The 21,515-nt window shown below is 43.6% G+C and overlaps 2 protein-coding genes and 1 non-coding gene across 3 annotated transcripts in view; 2 read left to right on the top strand and 1 right to left on the bottom strand.

Annotated features, from left to right (window-relative positions):
• Positions 1 to 21,515, bottom strand: part of CTNNA1 (catenin alpha 1) — a 364,979-nt gene that overhangs the window by 338,062 nt on the left and 5,402 nt on the right. The window lies entirely within an intron of this gene.
• Positions 133 to 19,553, top strand: HSPA9 (heat shock protein family A (Hsp70) member 9). Its single transcript, XM_002710241.5, has 17 exons — positions 133 to 590; positions 1,740 to 1,798; positions 2,301 to 2,388; positions 3,417 to 3,598; positions 6,293 to 6,417; positions 7,852 to 7,925; positions 8,298 to 8,404; positions 10,630 to 10,792; positions 11,761 to 11,853; positions 13,272 to 13,481; positions 14,358 to 14,585; positions 15,591 to 15,695; positions 16,277 to 16,394; positions 17,065 to 17,159; positions 17,432 to 17,524; positions 18,375 to 18,515; positions 18,803 to 19,553. Exons 1-17 carry the CDS (start codon positions 372 to 374, stop codon positions 18,878 to 18,880), a joined length of 2,178 nt encoding a protein of 725 aa, XP_002710287.2. The 5' UTR covers positions 133 to 371; the 3' UTR covers positions 18,881 to 19,553.
• LOC127490854 (small nucleolar RNA SNORD63) lies at positions 13,769 to 13,843 on the top strand. The gene has a single exon (XR_007919245.1). It is a non-coding gene; the product is annotated as a small nucleolar RNA SNORD63 (small nucleolar RNA).

Here is a 21,515-nt window from a genome sequence, read left to right as displayed (position 1 = left end):
CTTTTTCCGCCACTCTCTATGCACATGCGCTCCAGACCCTTAAACGGATATCAGCTGCGCAAGCGCAACAAGCTCCTCCTCTCGCGCAACTGACGCAAGGAGACTGTAATCGGTTCGCAGTTTATCCCGTGTGACCTTGAGTCTTTCCTGCCGCCAAGGACCGGGGCTGTCTGCGGCGCTGCCTTCATCGCTCTTTTCGCCTCGTCGCCTCTCGCTGATCCCAAAACAGCTGCCACTGAAAAGGGAGGGCAGGTCTTTTTCAGTCATCATGCTGAGAAGCATATTACCGGGAGACCCTGGCTCCGGGAGCCCAAGTCAGGCAATCGCTGGTCAGGCGGCGCGGGGGCCTCCTCAGCGGAAGAGAGGGCCTTATGGAGGCAGTGACCGGCCCCCGCCCCCCGTCCCACGTGGTTGGAGGTTTCCAGAAGCGCTGCCACTGCCGCTCCGCGCAGCTCCCGTGCGCCTGGGTGCTTTTATTTGCTGCCTCGTACGCCCTCCGTCTCGTCGCCATGATAAGTGCCAGCCGAGCCGCGGCAGCTCGCCTTGTAGGCGCCGCAGCCTCCCGGGGCCCCGCGGCCGCCCGCCACCAGGTGAGAAACCGTCGGGCCTTTCCGGAGAGGGCTCACGGCCTGGGGCCTCAGTGCAGCGGGTCGCGCCCTCGGGGTCAGAATCCTCCGCGGGAGATCGGGACGGAGGAAAATAACGGGCCTAGCCCCGTGAGCGCTGCCGGTTCCGGCACTTGATGTAGGTCTTGCTTCCGTGCCTCGGGCCCTGCTGAGTCACACTCGGGATCGAGTCTCTCCCCACGAGTTCACAGTAGTGGTCCTGATGGGCACATTCGGCCTTGAGCGAGGCATGCAGTCTCGGGAGAGAACCGTGGCCTGGGTTTTAATTTTCTCTTAAGAGTGCAAAGAAAGCATCTAAACGATAAATCCAAAGTCACAGACTCCAGCTCCAGTTTCTCGTAGTTAGTAACGTTTTTTCAAAGTTTTCGGTTGAAAACTCTTTTTTTTTTTTTAATTAAAAATAGAGAAGGGAAAAGGCTGTGGAGCGCTTGCTCGCTCTGAAAAATAACGAGCATCTCTTACACCTTAGGAAATGTATCTGTTCAGGGTGGGCGTGAAGGAGGGCTTGAAGGGGCCTGAGGGTAGGTCGTTACGAAGGTCGTTATCTTGATGGAAGCGCGCTAACGTTTTTGTTTAACTTTTTCGTGGCTCCACAAATTACTGATGCTATTTTCCTTAAGGCGATTGCGTGACAGAGTCGGGAAGTTACGCGCTGCTACAGAGAGATTGAGAGCGATCCGAGCAGTGTGTAATGAATGCCCTGGTTCTTACTCGGGGGCATTCTACCTCCTGAGGACATTTGGCAGTGTTTGTTGATATTTTGTGCTTTAGGAGTCTGGGTTGCTGCTTACTGGCTTCCAGTGGGTACAGGCCAGGGATGCTGCAAAATATCCTACAGAAGAGCCCCCGCCCAACAAAGAACTGGCTCAAGATTAGTGCTAAGGTTGAGAAATCCTGTATTTGTTTTACATGGAAGATTTTTATGTTTACTAAATATTTGCTATTTTAGTACCATAATAATGTATCTTAAACAGTCTGCAGTATTTCATTCCACTGTGGTTTTACACATGGTAGCTGCTCAGCAGAGTGAAAATTGGAAACTTTTTCTTCGCATAATTGGAACGAACACTTATATAGTTGAGGGGTGATGCAGTTTTGTTTGTTCTTTTTTAGGATGGCTGGAATGGCTTTAGTCATGAGGCGTTCAGAATCGTTTCAAGGCGGGATTATGCGTAAGTATACCATCATGTCCTTTGAGAGAAAGCAGGGATTAATTTTATTTATTTATTTGAAAGACAGAGTTATAGAGAGAGGTAGAGACAGAGAGGTCTTCCATCCTCTGGTTCACCCCCAAGATGGCCGCAACGGCCAGCGCTGAGCTGATCCGAAATCAGGAGCCAGGAGCTTACTCTGGGTCTCCCATGTAGGTGCAGGGGCCCTAAGCTTGGGCCATCTTCCACTGCTTTCCCAGGCCAAAGCAGAGAGCTGGATCATAAGAGGAACAGCCAGTGCCCATATGGGATGCTGGCACTTTAGGCCAGGGCCCTAACCCACTGCAGTGCTGACCCCTCTACATTTGTGATTAACCATTCCTGTCTAGTTACTTATCTGTAATTGTATAGGTTATGTATTGTGCCCCCATTGACTCCTTTATTGAATCCATGTTTTCCTGTAGTCATTTCAGAGACTACTGTTGATAATGACAACCATGGCATTGTTTTAAATACCTTGCAGATCAGAAGCAATTAAGGGTGCAGTTGTTGGAATTGATCTGGGTACTACAAACTCCTGTGTTGCAGTTATGGAAGGTAAACAAGCAAAGGTGAGCATGATTGATAACTGCAGGTAACTTAAAGATATCTTGTCCCCCATACAAAGACCCTTTGATTTAATTAGGATTCTGAGACCTGGTTTGTATTTAGAAACTAAGATTTTTTTAAGGCTCTTGTAAAGTGCATTTTTATGGTACTGATTGTTGAATGGATTTAACTTCCCAGACTAGGATTTTAATGCGTCATCTGGTGTGGGGATGAGACGAATTTATCATTAGGAGGAATTGGAACCGTTAGACTGTTGGTTAATCATGTAATCAAAGTTCTGCATTTTTGTAAGTCATTTGAACCAAAGTTGGAGGATAAGACAGACTAGAAGCATGTAGAGTTCTAAATCCTAAATAAAGCTTGTTTTTGAGAGCTCCCTGGTGTGGTAAAGGCTATTCAGTCTTTACTCTGGGTATGAAACCTATTCACTTTAGGTTCTTAACAAAGATTTAGAACACCTGGGATTTTTGAATTTTGCCTCTATTATTCATTTTCTGTGGCATCTCTCCCGCATGTGCTTTTTTGAAACATCCTAAGCTGTCCAGGGACTTTTATTCCCACATTTTGGGCACTAAGAGAAGGCGATTCCTTCCTACAATCTAATTTATGCTTCTTAGCACTTAAGTCCTATACACCGGAAATGTATAGCCCTCGTGAAAGGAAAGTTTGAAAAGTAAGTAGAATTTATTTATGAACAGTATTACAAGTTCAAGTATTAAAATGCTGGTTTAGAGTCTCCGTTCCACTTTTGGTTTTTAACTTTGTAAGTTGTTTCAAGGTAAAGGACTAAACGTATGAGATACCTTAAATATCTGCTTTCCTAAGTATTAAGTATAAGTTAAGTATAAGTATTAAGTATTGAGTATAAGCATTTACTGGGTCAGCATTCATAGCGGTAAGGCATGCCCACTGAAACTGTTACTTGAGTATTTATTTTGTGATTTGGGACCATTTTTTGTCTTAAAGTTTAAATTGCTGCAGTGATGTCACTGATGACTTAGAACATGATTCTCTTATTTGGGGAGTTTAGGTGCTGGAGAATGCCGAAGGTGCCAGGACCACCCCTTCCGTTGTGGCCTTTACTGCAGATGGTGAGCGTCTTGTTGGCATGCCAGCCAAGCGACAGGCTGTCACTAACCCGAACAATACATTTTATGCCACCAAACGTCTTATTGGCCGGCGCTATGATGACCCTGAAGTACAGAAAGACATGTGAGTAATAGCAAAGGCACAGTTGGTTATAGAGGCCGTATAGAAGAAGCTTTCAAGGTTGTTCAGGTTCTGTAGACACTTCACTTTGGTCATGTTACATACTGACATTGTCCCTAGGGAAAATCCATGCCTCGTGGATAACTCTTTAAGAGATTCATTTTTGCCTTCACAGATTAGGTCTTTGGTATATAAATATTGACATGATCTGTGAAGGTTTGTGAAGCTTTCCTGAATTGGTGTTTAACACATGAAGCAAATAATGTCATAGATTCTCTCATGTGTTGATTAGATATATGTACATTATATATGTATATACACGGAAGAAAAAAACTTTTTTCCTTCAGATTAAACATATTAGCAGTACATTTTTTATATTGCAATTTTTTGTTTTTTTGCTTTTTAAAAGATTTATATGAAAGCAGGGCAACAGGGGGAGAGAGCCCATCCCCTGGTTCCTTTCCCTCAATGGCTACAACAGCCAGGTCTGGGCAAAGCCAAAGCCAGGAACTAGGAATTCCATCTAGGTCTTCCACACAGGTGGCAGGAGCCCAAGGACCCGGCCCATCATCTTCTGCCTTCCCAGGGCCCTTAGTAGGGAGCTGATTGGAAGTGGAGTAACCAGGAGTCAGACCAGCACTCTGATATCGGATGCCAGCATTGTAATCAGTGGTCTAACATGCTGTGCCACAATGCCAGCCTTTAACACCTCAGTCTGTTTTTAAATGGTTTTATTTGGTTACAAATGGAGTCATATAGAAGGGTACTTCGAAAAGTTACTGAAAAAAATGAAATAAAAATGAGAGTCTGTTTTGTTTAGATGTTTAGAACGTGTATAATTTTTTCCTGATAAGCATTTTCCATCAACTGTTTGAAAACTACTTATATGCAGATTTCAGGAATTTTTGTCCTATAACAAAAATTTCATTTTCCACGAACCTTTTAGAAAATAGGCTGATAGAATTTAAGAATTTAGTCTCGTTTTATTTATTTATTTTTTTGACAGGCAGAGTGGACAGTGAGAGAGACAGAGAGAAAGGTCTTCCTTTGCCATTGGTTCACCCTCCAATGGCCGCCACGGCCGGCCCATAGCACCTGTCCGAAGGCAGGAGCCAGGTCTCCCATGGGGTGCGGGGCCCAAGGACTTGGGCCATCCTCCACTGCACTCCCGGGCCACAGCAGAGAGCTGGCCTGGAAGAGGGGCAACCGGGACAGAATCCGGCGCCCCTACCGGGACTAGAACTCGGTGTGCCGGCACCGCAAGGTGGAGGATTAGCCTAGTGAGCTGAGGCGCCGGCCCAGTCTCGTTTTATTTTAGAGGCAGAAAGATGAAGATCTTCCATCTACTAGTTCATTCCCCCCAAAGGCCCACAGCAGCTGGGATTAGATCTCCTGTGTGGGTAGGAGGGATCCAATTACTTGAGCAATCACATGCTGGTTCTCAGGGTGTGCATTAGCGGAAAGCTGCAATCAACAGCAGACCTGGGACTTGAACCCAGGCACTCTGATATGGGTTTATTTATTTGAAAGGCAAAGCTACTGAGAGGCAGAGAGAAAGAGATCTTCATCCACTGGTTCACTCCACAAATGGCCAGAATGGCCAGGGGTGGGCCAATCCAAAGCCGGGAGCTTCTTCCAGGTCTCCCACATGGGTGCAGAGACCCAGGGATTTGGGCCATGTTCCACTGTTCTCCCAGGCTGTGGCAGAGAGCTGGATTGAAAGTGGAGCAGCCAGGACTGGAACCAGTGCCCACATGGGATGCCAGCATCGCAGGTTGTGGCTTTATCCACTATCACTGTGTCGGCCCCCTCCAGTATGGCTATCTTAACCACTCTGCCAAATGCCTACCCCTCCATGAACTTTTAAAAATATCACTGTAGGAGCTGGCGCTGTGGCGTGGCATATGAGGCTGCCACCTGTAGTGCTGGCATCCCTTGTGGGTGCTGGTTCAAGTCCCGGCTGCCCCATTCCCGATCCAGCTCTCTGCTATGGCCTGGGAGAGTGGTAGAGGATGGCCCAGGTCCTTGGGCCCCTGCACCCACATGGGAAGACCCAGAGGAAACTCTTGACTCCTGGCTTTTTGGATCGGCGCAGCTCCAGCTGCTGCAGCCAACTGGGGAATGAACTAGCAAATGGAAGGCTTCTTTCTCTGCCTCTCTTCTCCATGTTGCTCTGACTTACAAATAAATAAATATTTTTAAAAATATATCATTGTATATGTGGACTGCAGTGTGACTTGGTTGAATTAGCATATTGTCAAAGTTTATCCATGTTGTAGCATGTATTACTCTTGACCCTTTTTGTGGTCACTTTTTTGTGTATTGATTTGTTAGTTGATGGGACATTTGGGATTTTACTTGTTTATTAAAAATAATGCTGTCATAAGTGTGGTTTGTTTACCTTAAAGTAGATTCCTAGTAGTGGAATTTCTGGGTCATGTTTCACCCTCAGCAGAGCTGCTAGACCACTCCCAGAGCAGCTACTTGGTGAAGTAACGTTCGGCGTGCACTAGAATGATGTTTTTACATGTTAAGGGTTGGTTTCCAGAGGTTTTCATGAGATTCATTTCTGGAGTTAACTTGTTGGCCAGAGTCTCTTTAGAGGTTGGAAGGTGGATTTTTTTGGTGTGTGGTAACTTTATGATGGTAGGTGGCTCTGGTACATTTTCTCTCAAATGATTTTTTTATGTCTTTCAGTAAAAATGTTCCATTTAAAATAGTCCGTGCCTCCAATGGCGATGCCTGGGTTGAGGCTCATGGGAAGCTCTATTCTCCAAGTCAAATAGGAGCATTTGTGTTGATGAAGATGAAGGAGACGGCAGGTGAGCTTTTGTTGGGATCTGGGATAGTTCAGAGAACTAGGAGATCTGCGATCACTCACTTCATGACCCCAGGGTTCTGTGGTACCCTTTGTACAGAAAATATAGAAGTGGGCAGACATAGTTACTCTTTTATAATTCACTTTAAATCTACACAGCAGTGTACACAAAGTTGTTAAAGTAATTCCTTCCCAGTATAAACTCAGTTTTATAAAATTTATTTTAATATAGAATGAAATGGAATTTAGACACATTATTTAGCAAGTTAATTTTCATTATCTGTATTTAATATTTAGTCCATGTGGGAAATAGATTTATACGTTGTAACGTTCTTGAAAATGGTAAAAAAAATTCTGTATAGAAAGAGTAAAGTTTTCTGAATGTTGTTCTTCATACGTTGCAGATTCTTCAGGTTTTCCTAATGTTGGATAGCTGCTTTTTTCCAGTAGTGGGCAATGAGGTGGTGGTGTGTGTGTGTGTGTGTGTGTGTGTGTGTGTTACGATTTTTTTTTAAAAGTCAGAGTTATAGACAGATCTTCCCATCCTCTGGTTCACTCCCCAAATGGCTGCAATGGCTGGGGCTGGGCCAGACCAAAACCAGGAGCTTCTTCTGGGTTTCCCACATGGGTATATGGGGTCCAAGCACTTGGCTATCTATTGCTGGTTTCTATTGCTAGGTGCACTAGCAGGGATCTGGATCAAAATGGAGCAGCTAGCTGAGACTCGACTGGTGACCATATAGGATGCCAGCATCACAAGTGGTGGCTTTACCTGCCACGCCACAGTGCTGGCCCCAGGTAGTGCTCTTTTTTGAAAACCAGAAATCCACACATTAAGCTGTTGTCCCTGTTAGGTAAAACTTAGAAATTTACATTTGAAGAAATTAGTGACTTTTAAGTCTAAAGGTCATTGTAGCTTGGTGGACCTTCAGTAAAATATTGAAGGTGTCTTTAAAAATGGAGTGTTTTGGGGCCGGCGCCGTGGCTCACTTGGTTAATCCACCACCTGCGGCGCCAGCATCCCATATGGGTGCCAGGTTCTAGTCCCAGCTGCCCCTCTTGCAGTCGAGCTCTATGCTGTGGCCAGGGAGGGCAGTGGAGGATGGCCCAGGTGCTTGGGCTCCTGCACCCGCATGGGAAACCAGGAAGAAACACCTGACTGCTGGCTTCAGATTGGCGTAGCGCCGTCTGTGGCAGCTATTTGGGGAGTGAACAAACGGAAGGAAGATCTTTCTCTCTCTCTTCTCTCTCTCTCTCTGTCTATAACTCTGTCAAATAATAATAATAATAAATTGGAGTGTTTTCCTAAGAGGGTTCTGTATGTTAGGTCACTTGGTCACTTGCCAGAAAACTAACTGATGAGTGTTGTCAGTGGCTCCAAAAGAGGATGATGGGGGTTTGTTGCTATGATTGAATTTTGTTCTTGCCTTTTTCATAGAAAACTACTTGGGACATGCGGCAAAGAATGCTGTAATCACAGTCCCAGCTTATTTCAATGACTCACAGAGACAGGTGAGACCAATTAGTCGTGTGTTTTGTTGTTGTTGTTGTTTTGAAAGATCTATTTATCCATTTGAAAGAGTAACAGAGAGCACTTGCATCTTCTGGTCTACTCCCTGAAAGGCTGCATGTGCAGGGCTAGGGCAGTCCAAAGCCAGGAACCTAAAACTCCACTGGGGTCTCCCATGTGGGTGACAGGGTCCCAAGGACTCTGGCCATCCTCTGCTGCCCTCTCTGGTGCATCAGAATGGAGCTGGATCAGAAGTGCAGCAGACAGCAGATTAACCATCTGCATCAACAGTGCCAGCCTCCTAAATAGTCTTACTCACAAAAAGTAGTGGTACCTGGGACACAAGGTGAGAAAATGCCTTTTGTTTTCTCTAGGCTACTAAGGATGCTGGTCAGATATCTGGCCTAAATGTACTTCGGGTGATTAATGAACCCACAGCTGCTGCTCTGGCCTACGGTCTAGACAAATCTGAAGATAAAATGTAAGTTTGCAGTAAATGCCTCTTGGTTGTATAAAACTAAGGTCATCGATATATGACATGCACCCTTTATAATCTTTTTTCTCTGTGACTGAGCCTCGTATTCCAAGTAAAAATACTTCCTTTACTTTTTTTTTTTTTTTTTTTTTGACAGGCAGAGTGGACAGTGAGAGAGAGAGACAGAGAGAAAGGTCTTCCTTTGCCGTTGGTTCACCCTCCAATGGCCGCCACGGCCCGCGCGCTGCGGCCGGCGCACCGCGCTGATCCGATGGCAGGAGCCAGGAGCCAGGTGCTTTTCCTGGTCTCCCATGGGGTGCAGGGCCCAAGCACCTGGGCCATCCTCCACTGCACTCCCTGGCCACAGCAGAGAGCTGGCCTGGAAGAGGGGCAACCGGGACAGAATCCGGCGCCCCGACCCCGGGACTAGAACCCGGTGTGCCGGCGCCGCAAGGCGGAGGATTAGCCTAGTGAGCCGCGGCGCCGGCCTACTTTTAAGGCTATATGGTCTATATTTTGTATTCATTTCAAGATCATTCCTTTGTTTACTTTTGGGTTGTGTCATTTTTCTTTGATACGTGTGCTGACAACTAACCGAGCACCAAAAAGGGAACCTGTGGAAGTGAAATGGACACTTTGAGAAGCAGTGACTTGATCAGCCCTTGTCCTGAATGTTGATGAACAACTTAATACTTTTTCCCTGTTTGTATTTTTTTGATCTACTTAATACTATTGGCTGAACTATTAACACACAATTATTCTTAGGTGTTTAAATTTAACTGAAAAGTGATCCCTGTTAAATATGAAAGTGGGAATAAGAGGGAGGAGATGTACAATTTGAGACATGCTCAATCTGATTTGCACCAAGTGGTAGAGTTAGAAACGTGCCAGGGGATTCCAATTCAGTCCCATCAAGGTGGAATATACCAATGCCATCTCACTAGTCAAAGTGATCAGTTTCAGTTCACAGTTGATCATAATGATAGGATTAAGAGTCAAAGGGATCACATAAACAAGACTAGTGTCTGCTAATACTAACTGATAGAATGAAAAAGGGAGAGAACGATCCAACATGGGAAGTGGGATACACAGCAGACTCATAGAATGGCAAATGTCCTGAACAGCACTCTGGCCTCAGAATCAGCCCTTAAGGCATTTGGATCCGGCTAAAAAGCCCGAGTGCTTTAGGCATGGAAAGCGAAGACACTCTGGCAAAAAAAAAAAAAAAAAAAAAGACCTAAATGAAAGATCTCTGCGAGTGAGATCCCAGTGTAAAGAACAGGCCATCAAAGAAGGAGGTACCTTTCTCTGAAGGGAGGAGAAAACTTCCACTTTGACTGTGACCATGTCTGAATAAGATTGGAGTCAGCGAACTCAAAAGGCTTCCATAGCCTTGACAACTCATGACAAGAGCCTAGGGTGATTACTGACGCCATGAACAAGAGTGTCAAATTGTTAAGTCAACAACAGGAGTCACTGTGCACTTACTCCCCATGTAGGATCTCTGTCCTTAATGTGCTTTACACTTTGTATTTCTGTGTGGGTGCAAACTCTTGAAATCTTTACTTAATATATACTAAACTGATCTTCTGTATATAAAGATAATTGAAAATGAATCTTGATGTGAGTGGAATGGTAGAGGGAGCGGGAGGTGGGAGGGAAGTTATGGGAGGGGAAAAAGCCACTGTAATCCAAAAGCTGTATTTTGGAAATTTATATTTATTAAATAAAAGTTTAAAAAGATTTATTTATTAGAAAGGCAGAGGGAAGGAGCATTTGTCTAATGGTTAACTTGCCTAACAGCTGTAGCAACTAAAACTGGGCCAAGCTGAAGCCAGGAGCCAGGAACTTTATCCGGGTCTCCTATGTAGTTGGCAGGGGCCCAAGTACTTGGGCCATCTTCCACTGCTTTCCCAGGGAACTGAATTGGAAGTGGAGTTGCCAGGTCTCAAACCAGCACTCAAGGGGATGCCAGCATCACAGACAGTGACTTAACCTGTTGTGCCACACACTGGCCTCCAAATGCCATTGGTTAGATTGATTTGTGGGTTTCATTTTAGCTGTGGAGTTTACATTTAACCTGTTAGGGGCACATGTTAACCAGTCACCGATGGAGTTAACAGATTGTCTATTGCAATTCAGGGAAATGGCTAAGCTTGTCTTCATTTGGTTATTGAAATTTATGCTCTTGTGATAGGTTTTATTCCTTAAGGTGCTCTTTTTCTTTTTAGCATTGCTGTGTATGATTTAGGTGGTGGAACTTTTGATATTTCCATCCTGGAAATTCAGAAAGGAGTATTTGAAGTGAAATCCACAAATGGGGACACTTTCTTAGGTGGTGAAGACTTTGACCAGGCCTTGTTACGACACATTGTGAAGGAGTTCAAGAGGGAGGTCAGTTATTATGGTTAATATGTAGACATTGGGATAATTTATTTGTTCATGATTGCTTTTTTGCTTTAATAGAGCACTGAAATAATTACATTTCAGGTTCCTGGGTAGACTGAACTATTTAGTTACCATAACCTTCACATTGAGAGCAAACAGGAGACCTAAGTATAAGGCAGTCAGTATGCCACTTTGGAAAAGGAATCTGGAGGACTTATTTTTGAACTGGAGTCCTAGGACTGGATTAGTTCAGGCCAATTTGCAGGCACCAATTCCCTTTCCAAAGTGGGGGGGAGGGTGGTTGGTTGTTTCTCTACCTTTTAAAAGTTTTTATTTTATTTGAAAGAAACCGATCTTCTGTCTGCTGGTTCAGTCCCCAAATGCCTGCAGTAGCTGGGGCTAAGCTAGGCTGAAGCTAAGAACCTTGTGGGTGACAGAGATCCAAGCACTTGAGCCATTATCTGCTGCCTGCAAGGATTAGCTGGAAGCTGGTTCATACTCTAATTGGCACTCTGAAATGGGATGTGGGGTTTGGTTTTTGGTTTTTGACAGGCAGAGTGGACAGTGAGAGAGAGAGACAGGTCTTCCTTTGCCTTTGGTTCAACCTCCAATGGCCGACACGGCCGGCCCATAGCACCTGTCCGAAGGCAGGAACCAGGTGCTTATCCTGGTCTCCCATGGGGTGCAGGGCCCAAGCACTTGGGCCATCCTCCACTGCACTCCCGGGCCACAGCAGAGAGCTGGCCTGGAAGGGGGGCAGCCGGGACAGAATCCGGTGCCCTGACTGGGACTAGAACTCGGTGTGCCGGCGCCGCAAGGTGGAGGATTAGCCTAGTGAGCTGTGGCGCCGGCTGAATGTGGGGTTTTTTTAAGAGCAAAAGAAAGTGCTTCATGCTTTCCTATTCTGTCTAATACTTGCAAATAAAATAATATTCATTACTTTGCTAATTCTGTTTCATGCCATCACTTTGTAGACAGGAGTTGATTTGACCAAAGACAACATGGCACTGCAGAGAGTGAGAGAAGCTGCTGAGAAAGCCAAATGTGAGCTCTCCTCATCTGTGCAGGTGAGACATGGAATAATTCCAGTCTTTCTTCTTAGATTTATTCCCCATTTTTGGCAGCAGCAGAAAGAACAGAGCTGTTGCCTTAGTTTATTAGTCAGCCACAGGAAAGAGGTATGTAAAGTGGTTGTGCTGATTAACCTGCAGTCAAACCTGAGGTGTTTTAAAAGTAGCTGTGAGGAGTGATAAAGTTATACATGTATCCATTTTGGGGGTTACTTTGCTCCTGCTTCATGTGAAGTTGCAGAATTTTGCAACATGGGATTGGCTTTGATACTGAAATTTGTGGGACAGCCAGAAGATAGCTTGTAATTCTTTGCTGGAGTTGGATACTTTTGCTGGGGTGAGGTGTTGGAACAGATAGGTCCTTATATTAATAAATGTCAAACCTGAAGTGATACAGAGTAAATAGTACTGCAGATTGCTTAGATTCTAGTCCCTACCTCATATTTTTTTAAAAGATTTATTTATTTTATTTGAAAGGCAGAGAGAGAGAGAAAGGTCTTCCTTCTGCTGATTCACTCCCCAGATGGTCACAATGACCGGAGCTGCATCAGTTTGGAGCCAGGAGCTTCATCTGGTGCAGGGGTCCAAGGACTTGGGCCATCTTCTCCTAACTTATTAATGGAAGAAGTGGTTTAAAAGCCAATTATATTTATAATTACAGAAAAGAATCTGACAGATGTTTGACATAAGTAGAATAATTTCTGAGAGATGAAATTGACCTTGAAAAGATAAAAGGAAAAGGGTGAAGACCTGAGAAAGGGCCATAGTGGATAAAGTGGGGCGGGTGTAGGCCAGCGTGCCAAGTGAGTTACTGTGCTCTATAGAACTGAGATCTGTGAAAGAGGAGTACAAACACCAGAAGAGTTTCCAAGTTGTTTGTATATTTGAAAGGCAGAGTGACAGAGATCCCATTTTTACTCTCCAAACGCCTGTGACAGCTGGGTCAGACCAGGGTGAAACCAGAAGACAGGTCTCCCACATGGGTGGCAGGAATCCAAGTACTAGGGCCATCATCTGTGCCTTCCCAGGTACATTATCAGTAAGCTGTATTGGAAATGGGGCAACTGGGACTCAAACTGGCAAATGGATAATTTCAAAGCAGCAATTTCACCTGCTGCACCACAGCTCCGGCCCTTGTATTGTAATTCTTAATGTTTAGTGTGAAGAGGAATTTGAACTACTTGAGTACTCCATTTTTCATTGTTAATAGCTATAGATTTTATTTAAATGGTTTCTGTAGGGAGGTTGGAGGTTGCATCTTGCACAGTCACTGTCTTTAGTAGCTGCTCAAATAAACCAGGTTTGATCATTGCTATGGCTTTTCAAGCCTGTCCTAGTGTATGGTCTTAATTTTAAAATAATAAAATGTAACCACCATTTGTCTCACACTGAATGATAAAACATTTCTTCTGCAGACCGACATCAACTTGCCATATCTTACAATGGATGCTTCCGGACCCAAGCATTTGAACATGAAGTTGACCCGGGCTCAATTTGAGGGAATTGTTGCAGATCTGATCAAGAGGACTATGGCTCCATGCCAGAAAGCTATGCAAGATGCAGAAGTTAGCAAGAGTGACATAGGAGAAGTGATTCTTGTTGGTGGCATGACTAGGATGCCCAAGGTATGGACCCATGGAATTTTTGACATAGAAAAGAGGGTTACCCCATAAAACACTTCTGGGACAGGTGGCCTATTTTGCAGATGTAAGCATGTTGCTCTTTTTACCAGGGTGGCTTGAAAGAAGAATAAGATTGTATCCTCACTTAAGGTTTCTGTTCTGCCATTTTTTTTTAGTTGGTATTAAAAAAAAAGTTTAAGGTCTGAGATTGGAATGCTGGTCACAAGCCCTGAGGGTCTTTAGACATGTGTCTTTGTACACTGTGCCTTACTATCTCTTCAACAGATTTTGTGCAGTGATGCATTTTATTTAACAACACATCATTCTGAACTCACAGATGTGTGGAGAACTAATGACTGAGCACAAACCTGTTGAAGTCTGATCATAATTATCCTAGGCTGGAGTTAAGACCCTATATTTTTTATTTTTCCTTTGAAATATGTAGGCCTGGAAATATGCACAGGATAAACCTAAGAAAATTAAAGGCTCTGAGCTAGAGCCTTTTACGTTAAGTTTTCCCAGGTACTATTTAAATACACTTTTTTTTAACCCTAATACGATAAACAGGAGGGATAACCATGTCATTGGTAACAGTATTGCATTATTTCTATGGCTTCCTTTAATTGTGTAAAAGAGAACTTGGAGTATACTATATATATATATATATGTCCCATTTTACCATTTCAGATGATGAGTAAAGTACGTATTACTGGATCTTTAACAAGATCTGAGCTGTGAACCAGTAATTTGAGTAAACATTGTTGGATCTGAATTAGCCTGCCTTGAGATTTCGTTGAGGTCTTAACACATGCGTGCGCTCTCACTCTTCAGGCAGTTACCCTCGATGTTGGATAATAGATTCTTTCTTCTGTTGCCCAGGTCCAGCAGACTGTGCAGGATCTTTTTGGCCGAGCCCCAAGTAAAGCTGTCAATCCTGATGAAGCTGTGGCTATTGGAGCTGCTATTCAAGGAGGCGTATTGGCTGGTGATGTCACAGATGTGCTGCTCCTGGATGTCACTCCCCTGTCTCTGGGTATTGAGACTCTAGGAGGTGTCTTCACCAAGCTTATTAACAGGAACACCACTATTCCAACCAAAAAGAGCCAGGTAAGAGCCACCCTTTCCTACCTTGTTATTTGAGGAGTGAACCAGTCCCATAACTCCTAGCACCTTGACCTGCCAAAGCCATAATCCAGGACTCCCTAGTGGGTGGCAGGGACCCAGCTACTTGAGCTACTGCCTGCTAATTCCCAGGAGCACATTAGCAAGAAGCTGGAATCTGGAATGGAACTGGTGCTTGAATCCAGACACTCGCGTGGGATGTGGGTATTCCAAATTAACCACTAGGCCAAACACCAACCTTTGCAGCCACTTTTGTGAGCCTTTTTAGAAGAAAAACTTGCTTTCTGTTTGTGGTCCAGACTGGTTGACTGAGGGTGGTGAGAACTTTTTGTTTGGGAGAAGTTCATTATTTGTCAGCTAGCAGTGATTCTATAGGGAGGGCATCAGTAGCCTCTCCTTCACAACATGAACGTAATTTGCTAAAAGGAGGCTCATAGTTTGGGACTGAATGTTCTGTAGTCTTCTGTATTCGAGGACAGTAAAAAGCATACCCTGGCATAGACAAGGGGAGTATGCTTGTATGTGGGTAAATGAGGGTGGGGATCTCAGATACCAAGCAGGGCCATTTAGACATGGCTGGGCCTATCATAAATTATTATTTCCTCACTTTCCCAGTCTTTTTTTCTGAAGAACTGTGGCTGTTGCTGTATTTTTGTAGTGTTTTTCAACATGTCATCCTGAAGAAGTGTGTGGTGGCTTCCTGAACTGAGTGCATACATCACCTGTTTCCCAGATAGCACGTTTCAGCATTTCACCTCCTTGTCTTGAGCCCCTCTCTGCTAATGCTACAAAGCAGTAGCAATTGTCTGTCCTTTTGCTGTACTAATCTTACTCTTCTTCCCTGTAAAGATGGGCATTTTTTTCTGAATATAGTGTGTATTAGGATCCTTCCAATGTTGGGATGTGAATTTCTTTGTCTTGCTTGCCTTTTGTCTGTATAAGGGGACTAGTTTAATCACATTGCCAACTCAGGAAATTTTCTTCTTGTAGGTGTTTTCTACTGCTGCTGATGGGCAGACTCAAGTCGAGATTAAAGTATGTCAAGGGGAGAGAGAGATGGCTGGAGATAACAAACTTCTTGGACAGTTCACTTTGGTACGTATTAATGAATCCTGAATTGTGCTCAATTTCCTCATGTAAATGTAGGCTAACCCCTGAAAAGAATACTATAAACTGCTGAGGTACAGCATATCTTGAAAAGGTATGCAGACAGATTGTGGAACTAGATATGACTTCAGTTTTTACCTGAAAAACCTTGCTCTATTAAGTTTATAAAGAGCCAGAGAAAAGTTAAAAAAAACAACACTTAAATCAGAGAATTCCTGACTACTCACTTAAAAGACATTTGGTACTTCTGATCAGCATTTCTTATTGGTTTTTGGTGCTACAAACAACAGAAGGGAAGTTTGCTGTCATTTACCATCGCTGAGTCCAGTATAGCCACTGTGACTACTTCGTGTAGTTGACCTTCTGTGGTTATAACCCCTGATGATTTCAGGCACCAATGAAACTACTGCCCTCACTTAAAAACCTGTGTTTATGTATATTAAGTGATGGTATCACTTGTTCTACCTAGGAACTAAGTAATTTGTTTACTAGAAAAGATTGCCTATTTGGAATTAGAAGATTGGACTCATGAGATGAGCTTATTCTGAGTCTTTGTTTACTTATTTTAGATTGGAATTCCTCCAGCACCTCGAGGAGTCCCTCAGATTGAAGTTACATTTGATATTGATGCCAATGGGATTGTACATGTTTCTGCTAAAGATAAGGGCACAGGACGTGAGCAGCAGAGTAAGTCCTTATTAATCAGACTCATAGTTGAGGGACCCCTGTTGAGAAATAGAACCTGTTATTCACATCTTGTTCTCCCAGACTCTGGGGAAGGATAATGAGTCCATCCTTTCAGTCCCTTTTATACCTGTAGTGGTGTTTCAGTAGGCATGTAGGCCACATGTTCTAAAGATAAGTTAGGTTTTTTTGTTTCCTTTTGCTTATTATTGGACATTAGGGAATTACTTTTTTTTTTTTTTTTTTTAAGATTTATTTTTATGATAATTACAAGTCATAGAAAGGGAGAAACAGATCTTCCGTTAGCTGATTCACTCCCCAGATGGCTTGCAAAGGCCAGGACTGGGCCAAGCAAGAGCCAAGATCTCCATCCAGGTCTCCCACAAGAGTGGCAGGGGCCCAAACAACCTGGGTCATTCTGCATGGCTTCTCCCATCAGTAGGGAACTGGATTGGAAGTATAACAGCCAGGATGTGAACCTGTGCTCATATGGGATGCTGGCATGGCAGGTGGCAGCTTTACCCACTTAAACCACAACACCTGCCTGGGTTACTCTTCATAATTTGCATCAAGATCAGCTATGAGAAGATATACTCTTTCTTGAGGCAGTAGAGAACAAAGAGGTATATATTTTTTGTCTGGGAATTAATGAGATGGCTTCTTTTTACTGTAGTTGTAATCCAGTCTTCAGGTGGATTAAGCAAAGATGACATTGAAAATATGGTTAAAAATGCAGAAAAGTATGCTGAGGAAGACCGGCGAAAGAAGGTGATAACTTTTTGCCTTTATTCTTAGTGCTTAATTTTAGCAAAGATAGGACATTAAAATGGAAGACTAGACATGATACTGGGCATATTTCTGTTTAGCTTTCCTTCTGCTTTGACTGTGATAACTTAAGAAGACTCCAGCTCTCTTAAATCTATTCCAGATTACCTCAGACAACAATTATTTTTGCCTCTTAAGTGTTTTTACCCTGTATGCAGTAGAAAGCTTATCTTGTTTAGAAAACTTTGGTTGATTAAACTTTTAATTTCTCTAAGGAACGGGTTGAAGCAGTTAATATGGCTGAAGGAATCATTCATGACACAGAAACCAAGATGGAAGAATTCAAGGACCAGTTGCCTGCTGATGAGGTGATTTCTATCTTAAAATAAGGAATAATGGAGGAAGCATTAACAGTGTCAGTGAAGTTCACTTTACTGTGGGTCTTAATAGGGATTTAGCTTTATAAAAATGTATCTGGGGGCCGGCGCCGCAGCTCACTAGGCTATTCCTCCACCTTGCGGCGCCGGCACACCGGGTTCTAGTCCTGGTTGGGGCGCCGGATTCTGTCCTGGTTGCCCCTCTTCCAGGCCAGCTCTCTGCTGTGGCCAGGGAGTGCAGTGGAGGATGGCCCAAGTCCTTGGACCCTGCACCCCATGGGAGACCAGGATAAGTACCTGGCTCCTGTCAACAGATCAGCGCGGTGCGCCGGCCGCAGCGCACTGGCTGCGGTGACCATTGGAGGGTGAACCAACGGCAAAGGAAGACCTGTCTCTCTCTCACTGTCCACTCTGCCTGTCAAAAAAAAAAAATGTTTCTAGGGGCCGGCGCTGTGGCTCACTTGGCTAATCCTCCGCCTGCAGCACCGGCATCCCATATGAGCACTGGGTTCTAGTCCCAGCTGCTCCTCTTCCAGTCCAGCTCTCTGCTGTGGCCTGGGAGGGCAGTGGAGGATGGCCCAGGTGCTTGGGCCCCTGCGCCCACATGGGAGACCGGGGAAGGCACCTGGCTCCTGCCTTCGGATCTGCATAGCTCTGGCTGTGGTGGCCATTTGGGGGGTGAACCAATGGAGGGAAGACCTTTCTCTCTGTCTCTCTCTAGACAAACTATCTGTCAAATAAATTAAAAAAAAAAAAAAGATTAAAAATGTTTCTGATTACTGCTAGATGTGACATGACAGGAGACCTGGAAAAGCAAGAATTTTTGTTTTCTGTTTTTAAGTGCAACAAGCTAAAAGAAGAGATTTCCAAAATGAGGGAGCTCCTGGCTCGAAAAGACAGCGAAACAGGAGAAAACATTAGGCAGGCAGCATCCTCCCTTCAGCAGGCATCATTGAAGCTCTTCGAAATGGCATACAAAAAGGTACACACGCTGAAGGGTTGTTTGGATCCCTATGTAATTGTAACTGTTCTTGATTACTGTCACTTGTGGGTTCCTGCTCCTTTCATAGACATGTATGTAACTGAGAGGGTGTGCTGAAATTGGAAATAGTCTCTTGCCTTCTTGACTCTAGTTTGGAAGTGAAGATAGTATCAGAAAAGGAATTGCAGGAACCACCAATAATGTATAAGAATATTTTTCATTTGCGTACAACAGAAAACAAACTGTTAGCCCTGAAGTTAAGTGGTTCTCTAATATTCTCTCAACAGATGGCATCCGAGCGAGAAGGCTCTGGGAGTTCTGGCACTGGGGAACAAAAGGAGGATCAAAAGGAGGAGAAGCAGTAGTAACAGCAGTAAATTTTGAAGCTGAAAAGATGGCATATGATGAAGCTTGGGATTGAAGGGACTTCCTGAGCAGAAATGAGCAAACTTCAGTCTTTTTACTGTGTTTTTGCAGTATTCTATATATAATTTCTTTAATATATAAATTTAGTGACCGTTATTAGCAAATGATCGTTTAATGGGTGATAATTGCAACAGTATAGCATTCACTGTGTTTTGTCCTGGCCTGTCACCATTTTTTAGCTGCATGTAAGAGAGGGCAGTACAATTTATTGATAACTATAAAGACTTAACATGGCTTTGTGTGTTCAAGGGGTGAAACCATCTCACACACAACAATAAAGATAGTCAGCCAAAGATCTAGAACAAGACTGGGGATGAGATCTTTTTATGTTAGAAGTACTGCTGTACTGAATCTGTGTAAATGGGGTCCTTTAACTGAGGCCTTACTAGGCAAGCCAGTAGCTGTGCCGTGTTTGTAAGTGGGTGGGACAGAAGAATGGAAAACTAAGCTAGCTACTTAAATAGCATCTAAAACAAGGTAGTAATGAGGCTCCCTAAATTTCCCTAAGGCATACTTTTCTAGCTACCTATGGGTCTGTGTCCTGCCACCTCCATCCCTGAGGTTGTTCTTTGGATCCAACTTTTTTTTTTTTTTTAATAAATATGAAACACATTCTTATCTCTTGTTTTTTAGAATTGAGGCTCTGTGATTGAGCTTTAAGGATATGACATGACTCGTTTTCTCAATGGAGGAAACAAGATTTTCTAATGCTGAGTATCAACATGGGCAGAACTGGTTTCCCAGTTTTAAATTGTGAATCTTGAAACACCATCTAACGTAGGGCTACTATTTTCGGGTTACCTCTAACCACCAAAAAGTCCAAACAGAACTGGCTTACATCAAACAAAATGCTAACCAATAATTAGTTTGAAGTTAAGGTTTTAGTGTCTCCAAAATAATAGGTTCCTTCCCTATTTCTTTCCCATTTTGAGTTTCCTGGTTGTCCAGATTCTGTAATGATCACGTTGACTGCTTAAGAAACAGAAAGTGGCTAGGTATTTTTTTACACACCCTGTTAAGCATTAAGAATTACCAACTTAAGAATTATTCTTCCAGTTTTATGGATTACCATACTGTGACTAAAAGAACCTTTATCAAGAAAATGGACTTAAATCATGAAACTTAATGTCTCCTTTTTATACTGCTGTGTAGAGATACCTAGAAATTGAACTTTTAAAAAACCAATTTAAGAAATCAGATTCCAATGTTAAGGAAATGATCAGACAATAATTAACACTCCTGAAAATTGAGTGTTCATCAATACTCACATAAAAGATGCTTCTGAAAATTATTCTGTGCTTCAGATTTTCAGCTATATTATCAATATGTGTTATATCATCGATAAAGGCATACTAGGATTCCCCAAAAAAATAGAGATGGCTCAACATAATTATAGAAGCTGAGGAGTCTATTTTAAGCTGGCAACATAAGAAAACCTGTGTAAAATTCCAGGTACCTGGGCATTTGTTTGGCACACCAGTTAAAATGCAGATGGGGACACCTACATTGTGTGTCACAGTATCTGTGTTTGAGTTCACCTGTGGTTCCAGTTTCTTGTTCCTGCCAAGGCATATGCTGAGAATCAGTAGGTGCTGGCTCAAGTACTTGGATCCCTGACACCCATGTGGAAAACCCTTTAGCCTAGCTCAGCCCCAGCTGTTGGCACCATTTGAGAAGTCAGCCAGCAGATAGATTTGTTTCTGTCTTTGAAACCAAAATACATTTTTTAAAAGGTTAAACTCCTAAAAGCCATTGCTGTGGCATAGTAGGCTGGGCCTCTGCCTGTGCTGCCAGAGTCCCATGCAGGCACTGGTTCACATCCCAGCTGCTCTTTCCCCAGGTAGTGCTCTGCCAGTGCCGTGGGAGGGCAGTGGAGGATGGCCTGGATGCTAGGGCCCCTGCACCCACACAGAAGACCGAAGGAGGCTCCCAGCTCTGGGTCAGCCCAGCTTCAGCTGCTGGAGCTATCTATGGAGTTAGCCAGCAGATCGAGGACCTTTCTTTCTGTCCCTTTCCATGTAGCTCTGCCTCTTGAATAAATAAAAATCTTAAAGTACTAGGCATGGGGAACACTATGGTATTATGTCTAACAGAATCCCAAATTCTGCTTTTTGGTTTTGTTTTGTTTTGTTCTGTCTGGGCCTTTTAACTGAATAATGGCCTGCCGGCATTGAAATAGGCAGTCTGCTTCATCCCAGTTTAGCACTTTTATCTTGTAGGGAAGTGCCCCCATAGACACCCAGAAATGCTGAATCAGGTACCTGGCATACCATCAACTAGTCAAAGGGTCATTATAAAATACCCATCACAAAAGGCAAAACCAAATCGTTTGGTTTTATTTTTAGTGTTCATCCCAAAAGTAACTTGTGATTTCTCTCTTCCTCTTTTCCTAATTGGCCTTAGCCATCTCAAAAGTTAATGTTTCTTAGGGTTGCACAAAGTTAAAAGAGCCTGGAATCAGCAAATTTTAACATCCAGAATCACCACTCCTACTCCGTTTAGTGTTACATTGCCACCTGGATGATTCCAGTTTTAACTGGGCTTCTGTTTATACCCTAGGTCTTTCCCACAGCA

This window comes from Oryctolagus cuniculus, chromosome 6 (assembly GCF_964237555.1).
Source record: "Oryctolagus cuniculus chromosome 6, mOryCun1.1, whole genome shotgun sequence".
Lineage (NCBI taxonomy): Eukaryota > Metazoa > Chordata > Mammalia > Lagomorpha > Leporidae > Oryctolagus > Oryctolagus cuniculus.
This window is presented reverse-complemented; position numbering and strand designations above follow the sequence as displayed.

What these genes read in the sequence shown, in the direction of transcription:
- HSPA9 (XM_002710241.5), top strand. Translation starts at nt 372, where the DNA reads ATGGAGGCAGTGACCGGCCCCCGCCCCCCGTCCCACGTGGTTGGAGGT. An exon ending in TGAAGGAGTTCAAGAGGGAG is followed by an intron (nt 10,793 to 11,760) that starts GTCAGTTATTAT and finishes ATCACTTTGTAG; the next exon opens with ACAGGAGTTGATTTGACCAA. An exon ending in TTCTTGGACAGTTCACTTTG is followed by an intron (nt 15,696 to 16,276) that starts GTACGTATTAAT and finishes TACTTATTTTAG; the next exon opens with ATTGGAATTCCTCCAGCACC.